The sequence below is a fragment of the Megalops cyprinoides genome, chromosome 23 (assembly GCF_013368585.1).
Source record: "Megalops cyprinoides isolate fMegCyp1 chromosome 23, fMegCyp1.pri, whole genome shotgun sequence".
Taxonomy (NCBI): Eukaryota; Metazoa; Chordata; class Actinopteri; order Elopiformes; family Megalopidae; genus Megalops; species Megalops cyprinoides.
Genome location: NC_050605.1, coordinates 5254978 through 5265000, shown reverse-complemented (window position 1 = coordinate 5265000; position 10023 = coordinate 5254978). Strand labels below are relative to the sequence as shown.

At 42.1% G+C, this 10023-nt stretch overlaps 1 protein-coding gene across 1 annotated transcript in view; it reads right to left on the bottom strand.

Annotated features, from left to right (window-relative positions):
• The window catches only part of col7a1l (collagen type VII alpha 1-like), an 84592-nt gene that overhangs the window by 6607 nt on the left and 67962 nt on the right, over positions 1 to 10023 (bottom strand). Inside the window, exons 95-102 of the mRNA XM_036518401.1 lie at positions 9877 to 9939; positions 8873 to 8989; positions 7576 to 7653; positions 6950 to 7003; positions 5928 to 5976; positions 4372 to 4566; positions 2246 to 2308; positions 1491 to 1676 (exon numbers count right to left, since the gene is read on the bottom strand). Of these exons, the coding sequence (XP_036374294.1) occupies positions 1491 to 1676; positions 2246 to 2308; positions 4372 to 4566; positions 5928 to 5976; positions 6950 to 7003; positions 7576 to 7653; positions 8873 to 8989; positions 9877 to 9939 (805 nt within the window). The remainder of the gene's footprint in view (positions 1 to 1490; positions 1677 to 2245; positions 2309 to 4371; positions 4567 to 5927; positions 5977 to 6949; positions 7004 to 7575; positions 7654 to 8872; positions 8990 to 9876; positions 9940 to 10023) is intronic.

Sequence of the window (10023 nt, the reverse complement as noted above, 5' to 3'; positions counted from 1 at the left end):
GTTGCTTGCAGAAGTTTCTTATTTGTACATCACAGCAAGCATATTAAATATATTTATGTATTTAATTCATATACATATTGATTAAATATCTAACTGTTTATACTATACATTTAAGTAAGTATATGTGCACCACATATTATACAGTGTTGGAAAGACTTTTTTCCTTCAACAGAACACAAAGGTAACATGATTTGATGGTTGAGGACATTAAAAAAGGGATTTTATTACAGAATTTTCATATAGTCTTTAGAGATAAAACCAACCTGTGATGTTTTGCCTCAAATTAGAAAATAATTTCAGTCAAAAAAAAAAAATACAACAATAAAAATGCACACACATGACACTATATCATTTACAAAAATAGAAGTTATCTGAACTGTTTTGTTTGGCAGCATCTCCTTCTTTCACCTTCCAGCTGCTGAATCTGTGAGGAAGAGCAAAGGTCAACATTACTCAGTTCTGTGTGTCTCTACCTGCTTTCTGTACAACAGGACACAGACCTAACTCTGCAGAACACACCTAAGCACTTTCCTTCCTGGCCAGTAGGGGTAGTATTGAGCTATTTGTTTTGCAGTGAGAGTGAAGAGATGAGATTTTTGGAGTGTTCAGCCTATTTGACTGTGATAGATTTAACCAGTCTGCTGCTGACAGAACTGTGACAGTCAGTGACAGATCATCAACCCAAGCACTGAAAGGCTATGATCTTATAATCTCACTCACTACAGCAGTAAACTGACTGTGTGTGTGTGTGTGTATATGTATCTGTGTGTTGTGTGTATTTATGGAGCCAATTCTGACAGTCTGAAAATAGCCTAACACATAAACTAACACAAACTCAATCATGACATGAAAAATTCAAAATCACAAATAAAGGGCTTTGCAGTTGTGCTCTTATGGCAATGTGTGACACCTGGGGCAGACCACAGCACAAGTGGCAGCTGGGTTCATGAACATTTCCACACACAGGACCCCTCCAACAGAGACTGGTTGGAAATCAGGGACTCCACACTTTCACTAAGAGCAGAAGCTCAAAGGCTTCCTGCCACTGGATAGAGAATGCTGAAAGACAGCAGTGGAATTCTCCGGTACTCTGGCTGTTTGGTCAGTGCATAGCCTCCACCGACCACTTCCAATGAATACTCTCATATACTGGCACTGGCAAGCCTCAAGCACTCTCTGTGAGATAACTGCTGCCCCGTACACTGGGCAAGCCTTTAGTGCTCTCTATGAGATAACTGCTGCCTCAGCACTCCTGTCATTTTTGCTGACTGCGCTGAAGGCACCAGAAATAACCATGTTCCACAATATTTTTTGCCATTGGGGCCCTATGCGCGTGTGTGTGTGTGTCCTCAGTATATGTGTGTGCACATACTTGTGCATGCATGTGTGTGTGTGGACATACATGTGTGTGTATTTGTGTGCAGACAGTATGTGTGAGTGTGTGTATGTGCATACAGCATGTGTGTGCATGTGCGTGTATGTTTCCATACCTCTGTTGCCCTTCCCACACCTCCTCTGGCAGGCCTGTTTGGTGGTAAATCGGTTTTGGTTCCCCCCACAGCCCCCATATAGGAAGGGCCTGCACTCTCTGGTCTGGGAGTGGTAGTACCAGAGCAAGACGTATTCCGTACATGTCCCCTCAGACATAGGTTTCAGGCAGGGGTCAGAGGTGAAGTCTGCAGAGGAGTATGGTCAAAGAGAAGCAGAAATATTGATGAGTCCAACCTACATACAGAGCCAAATAAAAGTCTGACAGATGTGCCATATAACTTTAAAGAGAGACTACCTGCATGAATTTATTAATTACAGACTGAACTACAACAAATGCACAAATAATGAATCACAGCATGCTAGAACTCTAGGTCTGACAGAATGGCAGAATGATTTTGTCAGAATTTGTGAGTCTCCCTCATGGCATTCAACAGGGTGATGTTATCATTGTGTTGTAAATGTAAATTCATTCATCACGAGCATCAGGTAATACATATATTCATTTCTTGTGAGTGCTCTGTTTATCTTTCTGACTGTCTGCATGTCTGTCTGTCTCATTCATGCCATTCACCCAACAGACACAAGTAGCAATAGGTTTTGCATTTCTTCATGCGGTGACAGTTGGCTGTCACACTCCCCCCCCCCCCCCTCATCACCCCCCTCCAGTAAAAGGATGATGTCATAAAAAGAGGTCTCTGCCCTGATTATGGACGCCCACCGTCTGAAGTGGCGCCTTCGTCACTTGGCATTTTACCTGGCGAAGGGGCTGGTGCGTGCCGCCTGTGCCTCTGATTCCAGTCCACTCCCCTCCCGGTGGCTGAAGGGAGACAGACGGAAATTCATTACGGGGGGTTAGAGGGGGATTGGACTAGTCGTCTCTAAGTGGGGACGCGCCGCGGTCCCCCCCTCACGCCTACCGCCATCATCACCAGCTCTCGTTAAATGTCAGCGAAATGTCTGCCGTGCCGGCACTTAGGCTGGAGCAATTCTTCTAGCGCCGGCCATAGCGCCCTCCCCGCCGCCATGCAGCTCCCCCCCCTCTCGCGGAGATAAAATCATCCAGCTCACACTGATTGGCCCTGATGAGTCCAGGTGAAGACAAACCATGAGAGGCGAAAACTTCAATCTGCAGCACCGTCGCTCAGATAAAAGTGCTTCTCTGTGACATTTTCTCGAAAATCCATTTTGAAATATCGCGTGTTCGTGTTATTACTTATATAGCAAATGCCCTCATCCTGAGCAACCCACACAGCTTAAATATCACCCATTTATACAGGTGGATATTCACTGAAGCAGCCTGGGGTAAGCACTTTGCTCAAAGGTAGAAGAGCAACGACCAACCCCTGCAACCCAACCAGCAACCTTTGTCCTGCTCGTTATCACTACATCGTACCCCTGTGGCCCAAACTTTAAATTCTCATTGAAGGATGTTGCTCACATTTGAAAAAAAAATGAAGGCAAATGTTTTTGTGCAAAAAAATGAAGCGGCTTATGTCATCTCATTGAGATGTATTGAACATATCCACATTTCTTCTGAGACACACACTATCGGGCCCATCTCGATGTGAGTGAAATTAATAAGTAAGGACATGCTTCAGTAATCCGGGTCCGGAATGCAAGAGTGGATTACATAAACCCTCCTGCGCTGAATTTTAAAGACGTCCCTCTTCAAAACCAAACTTCCCGCGGCGCATTCTAAATACATCTCTCTTTAAATCAAAGTTCCTGCGGTAAGGTGGCTGATGAGGCAGGGCTTTGAGCTCTTCTCATTAAAGGTGAGTACACACGAAAACACCCCCGTGGTACCTTTGATCAGCCTGACAGAACACCCCTTCCGTCCCTGCGTTTTCTAGACGTTTCCGTCGAGCTGGAGACAGCTTTAGCGGTGACACGCTGCTCTGACATGTCTCTTCCTGTATTTGGCGCGTCCCTAAATTAGAAAATCCCTGATGGCTCCGCTCTAAATAAGGTAACTGCCACCGCGTTCAGAGACAGGTGTAGGTGAATTCCGTCACATCTTGCTTAAGTTGTTTCCTTTTAACGCTGGTGTCTTTTTTGTGGCTTTTTTGTTGGAATTAAAGGCACCCATTTAAATATAGAGTCAAGGGTACCTCTTATCCTGGTAGATCCCACCACATAAAAACGCCTGCCCCTTCAGTTAAACAAGAGGTAAACAGGAGCTGACCTCACTCCATTTTTAGAACATTTCTGCCTTAAGGCTCATTTATACGTATATCTTTATTTATCTGCATATATGCTATACACACTGCAGATCAAAATTGGATTATTCCTACCCTATATGTTTTCTTAATATCAGCAAAATTTAATGCCTTGGTTCAATGCCTCAGAATTGCTGAAGGACAGTAATGGTTAACGAGCCATACTAATGTGTTGGGTTGTATTTCTTCAGGTCACTTCTGCCTAGGTCTTTTAACTCTCAGGGAAATTAGAAATTAGTGGAGATGGGAGAAGAGTCATTTTAAATGTATATGCAAACTGAAGGAAGTTCCAATCAACCCTGAAGAAAACTCTCAGTGGGTCAAAATGACTCTGTCCACATGATGCCATGTATAGGGAGTTGGTCTGGATATCAGCCCTCACAGACAGCCTGCAGGATATTAATCCTTGCAGGTAGTGCTATATAACATCCTGTAAGACATAAGCCACAGTGGTAGCACTGGACATCACCCTCGCAGTGCACTAGATATCTTCCCCAATGAAAATGATGAATATCATACCCACTAATAAGCTGCTGGATATCACTTTCACAGTATCACCCCATTGATATTAAGCTGGATATCATTTTCATTTGGTAATGCCCTGGACAGTGCACCAGATATCAGCCTGACTGACAGACTGCTGGATATCACCCTCACTTACCTGTGAGGTTGTTGTATGCTGGTACTGACCCCTGCTCAGGGATGAAGGGCGGCATGGTTGCCATGTCTGTCTCTGTCTCCTCCTTCTCCTCTCCGTCAAGGTCACGCGAGCGAACAGACCCCCCCTTATTCTGGCCTCTCACGATGGTATTTGTATCAGGGTCCACAGAGTTCACCACCAGCAGGAACTCCTTACCTGGAAGAAGCACACACAGAGTCTTTAATGAAATACCTCTTCACCTGGAAGTAGCACACACAGTCTTTACTGAAATACCTCATTACCTGGTACACCCACTCACAGTTTTTACTGAAATACCTCATTACCTGGCACAACCACACAGAGTCTTTCCTGAAACATCTCCTTACCTGGAACAACCACACACAGCCCTTACTGACAGAAAGACATATCCTTGGTAACCACTTAGTCCTGACTTTAATACCTGGGGCAATCATGCAGTTTTACTGAAATAACACCTTACCTGCTTTAATGATACAGTTTATTTCTTAGGATTTTTTTATGTATTGATCGATTGACCTTGCTATAATTTCAAATCCTGTCAGAAAGCGTTGTGCGATTTAAAATATAGTAAGGTTTCTCTGTCCTCTGACCCCACATATTACAACTAGCCTTGTCTGGAATGCTCTTTTGCTTAGGCAAACCTTTCTTAATGCATTTTAACACCTTCCTCAATGGTACATACAGTATGTGCATTGCCTCTGGGAGCATTTTTCCTCTCATGCAAACAAACAGCAGGCAGGCTGGAGTTTCTTCTGGCCTGGCTATGTGGTAAACAGCCATGCCATGGAGGCTAGATCAGTCAGTTTTGGGGGCAACACCCTTATCTTCTAATATTGTTGTGGACCTGACAGACTTATTTTTCCCTGAAACAAAACTCAAATATGTGTTATAGCTCTTTATCCACTTCCAAACAAATATGTCCTTTCATGATTGCATCTACGCGTTACAGAAGCCAATAATAAACTGACCTGTTTTACAGCATAATGTTCAGATTGAGGCTCAATAGGGCTTTGTAAGAGCTCCCAGGGTTTAGTATTTTTGAAATTTATTTCTGCAGGGGAATAAATTGATGGCTGCTGGTTATATGCACATCTCCTGTGGAGGAAACTAACAGCAAGTAATGTGGGCGTCTGATATTCGTGTTGAAAATGAGATCACTGTTAACGCGGCAGCGGCTTCCTTATTCAGTCCAGTACTTGTGAATGACTTCAGTGCCCCCGGCCTCACTGTTACATTCCAGATCTCTCCACAGTGTTCCACACTAGAACATCGACAGATGGTCAAACTCACGGGGTTCCGTCCCGGAGAACAGAGTCTGAGAGAAAAACTGCACCGGGAGACACACACGCGCGTGCACAGATAGGCGCATGCATGCACACACACACACCCACCCAAATGGATTACACAGGATGTGCTATGTTGCATATTGGCTTCCTCAAAGTGTTAACCTGAGGAGGTTATATGCTACATTCAGGTTTCACAGATCTGATCTCTGTACATGCTCACGCACAGAGAGTGGTTGTCTGTTCTCTACTCACCACACTTCTCCACCACCTCCTTGGTCACCAGCTCTCTCACCTCCTCCACCTGCCAGACAGAGAGAACCCACACAGAAACCCCGTCCCATTCAGCTCTCCAGGTCTCCTAACCCCTCCCTGTGACAGCATTACACCCAGTTCACTACACTTCCCAGCATGCATCACTGCTTCCCTGCTGCCATCTACCAGTCATACCTCTCCTTCAGACACTAGTTCATGCGGGAGATCACATTCCATTACATGCTGTTATATGTATTTATTGGATGATCACATGTGGTTGCTCACTCACATTGTATATTTCATCTATTCCACTGTAACTTACCTACAGTTCCCTCCATATATATTCATACACCTGACTAAACTGAAGTGAAAAAACATGGTATAAAAGAAAAATGTACTTATAGGATCATTTGTTCTGATGTTCTGAAATTTTTATGATGTTATTATTTAATCTCAACAGTATTATACATGGCACATTCAGATTGTTCATTATAATAAATATAATATATAAACAGTACCAAGGTTTGGACATTAACATGCATTCAAAGACATTTTGATCTAAAGACTTATGCTCAAATGCTTTATATTTGTTTCTCAGAGAAATATAAATAGTGAAGTTGATGCCTATGGATTAATTTCTCTACAAAAAAATTAGTTAAAAAAAAAAAAATTGGCTGCTTTGAAGAATCTAAAATATGAGATATTTTTGCTTTGTTTAACACTTTTTGGTCACTGCATAATTCCATTTGTGTTATTCCATAGTTTTGATGTCTTTACTATTCTATATATTATACACAGTATATACACACAGGAGGTAGACAAATATTACCCTATTTTATAAGCACATTTCTGGTTCCTGTTTAGCCAGGGGTATGATTAAATATTGAAGACATTGTACTGAACCTGGTTTTCCCAGGGGCACACATTGCTCATAAAATGAGATTTGAACACATGGCCCTCATGGTGATCCAGGAAGTGTGAATGGATGTGAACAGGTAAGGGTATTCAGGAGGGACACTTACAGACAATCCTGGCTCTCCTTTCTCCCCTTTATGTCCCTCTGGTCCAAGCTCTCCCTGTAGAGGATATTTATTCATCGCTGAGATATCTGACAAAACTTCCTATTGAAAGTTCCTTTCCTGTCTTTTTGGACCTTATGATCTCTGGTGAAAGGAGATGCTGATGAATATTCATTAGCAAGTGAGACTGTTTCTTGTCTGGTTCTAATTCTGAAATATCAGAATTCTTTATCAAGGACAGGAAGTAACACAGAGAGCCTGGTTTTTAAATAGCGAATTATTTGTCATGACACAACCATTCAAAATGCAGCCCAGGCAGGAATGTACCACTCTGTGATCACTACGAGTACTTTTGCTGGAGTCTCACTATACAACCCCCAAATATACAACCCCTGTATGATATACCTGTATGTATAAATGTATGTATGTATGTATAATATTTGTTTCACAATGGCATTCTCTGGGGGAGTTCTTTCCGTTGAAGACCTGGGTCTTTTGACAGAGCAGGCCATGTGGTTTTTAGGTTCACCAGTGTAGGACTGAGGTGTATGTAATTCTGAAAAAAATGTGTCCAACAATAGCTGTTTTGTAAGGATGTGTCTCTCTTATGTCTCTTTTATGTCTCTCACGTTCTCTCCTCTCTGTCCGGGGGTCCCTGGGGGCCCTCTGTGGCAGGGTTTGCCTCGTCCTCTTCTCCCTCTCTCTCCCTGAAGAAAGAACACAGAAAGCTCAATCTTGACACAAACATAAATACATAATACATAATATTACATATGCACATAAATACATAACAAGTACATAATACATACAAATATACAGTAAATAAATACAAACATTGCTACATTGCAAACTATTGTACAAATTTGTATGTGTCTACTGTTATATAAAACAACTCAGAAAAGAGTACATCATGTAATATAAATGACTTCTTTGCCAATAAGGACAACTAAGGCTGTTAAAATCCATAGCTTTGTTCCACTATCTGTCCCTTGATGTGTAAAACTCCACCACTATAAATAAATGACACAGCTATAGGTTTTTTTTTTAGATAATTCTCATTAAAATCTGAGGAACTCCATTCTAATCAACATCAAGCGAGCCTTAATTGTGGTTAAAAGGAGAAATTTGCATGAGATATCCTCTGAAAGTTCAGATTCCGATCGGTTTAGAAATAGCTCCCTATCTCAGTGTGTTAATTAAGCCTTCCTCCTCCAGTTCAGCTGCTATACTTAGGGATGGTTACGATGGGATTCTTCAACCAATTACCCAGCATGCAATTTACCCATCTGTAATTAAGTTGAGTGGATCTCCTGCAATTTATCTGCATTTCTATGCGCGTTAGCCTTGCTGTACAACCCTAAAGCGGGGCTGCTAACATGGATATGATGTGATATGTTTTGCTACTTTAAAAGACTCTATGGATCAAAGCTGTCCAGTCATCAACCTGAGGGGTCCTATTTCTGCAGGTGGTCGAGCTCTTTTTAAATCACGAATGCTGTCAAAACCTGTGATCAAGGATAACATGTAGTGCAGGGAGTCAGAGCACCTGACTGCAGACCTGAGTTCCGTTGAAACATTTGTTATTTGAACGGACTGTAGAATGTGCAAAGAGCAAAACTATAAGAACTCTAGGTTAAGAACAGTATCATCTACTTAGAAAAGACAAAATGTAATTGAGTGCAGTGTGTTGTAATAAAATGCAATGCAATGCAATGCAGCGTTTGGTCTTTCAGTAGACCAGCAAAGAAATTTTTATTTTTATTTTTGTGGAAGAAATCAGCCTTCCTGGAGGCTTGGGCTTATAAATTGTGCAATTCATGTAATTCATGTACTTCTTGAGGCATCGGTCTGTAGAGCATAGTGGAAAGCTAACTGGACTGTACAAGAGCCGCCCTCTCCAGGACAGGAAGTGGGCCTGCGCAGTACCTTGGGTCCCATGTCCCCTTTGGGACCATCCAGACCAATAGGCCCCATCGCTCCATCTTTACCAGGTGTCCCGGCGGAGCCTTTAAATCCAGGGAACCCAGCAAACCCCACAGAACCCTGTCAGGGAGGGGGAGACACAAGGGCATGCTGGTTGTAAAAAACTGTTTTGAGCCTTTGGCTAAAGATGTTCTATCGTGTAACAAGATATAGCACTGTCTGTTTCATCCTGCCTCTGCTACTGAGTTCCATTTAAGGCAGCTGTCTGCATTATGTTTTCATGAATATTCATGGCCACGTAGGACTCTTTCTGAATGACTGACTGCGAGACAGCTTCAGAACAAATCAATACTCTTAACAAGCACCTGCTTTCTCTGAAACAAATTAAGTTAAATGACATGGGGGCAAAAAAGAAGCAAATAGTGTGCACTGAGTATGTGCTGTGTAGTGGTACACACATACAGTACACACAGTAGATACAGTAGTGCTCACATGCTGGCATGGGTTATGTGATTGAGCTAACTAACAGAACTGATGAATGCTGGACCCCTGGTAGTGAGAGGCAAACAGTGATGCAGTCGAATATTGATATAGAAGATAATATTGATTTATTATATAATCTTCTATTATATAATATATAAGATTATGTTGTGGATTGTTGCTGAAACAGTTGTGCATCTGTATTTTTGGTCAGCAATGGCCTCTACACAGTTTTACAAAAAATGTGCACTATGCAGACAAATCAAAAGGATGAAGATGGAAAGGATATCCATATATATACTATACAATACATTTCATTTAATATAACTTATTATGAGAAAAATGTATCTCTATAATATACTCCATACCTTCTGTCTTTTTTGGCACAATGCACTACTTAGATAAGACTCCCCTTCACTTTGTATCATGATTAAGGTTAAACAGCACACACCTCTTTACTTTTTATCATGATGCTGATTGCACACCACTTCATTCTCCCTTTTTACTGAGACACAGGTCAGACCCACCTTCTCTCCTTTCTGACCTGGGGCTCCATCTGCACCATTCACTCCTGCATCCCCCTTTTCCCCCTAGTGACCAAAAGTGACAGTGACACCATTTTAAAGCAAAAACACCAAGCCATCAAAACTGTAAAACAGCAAGCACTGTGAACA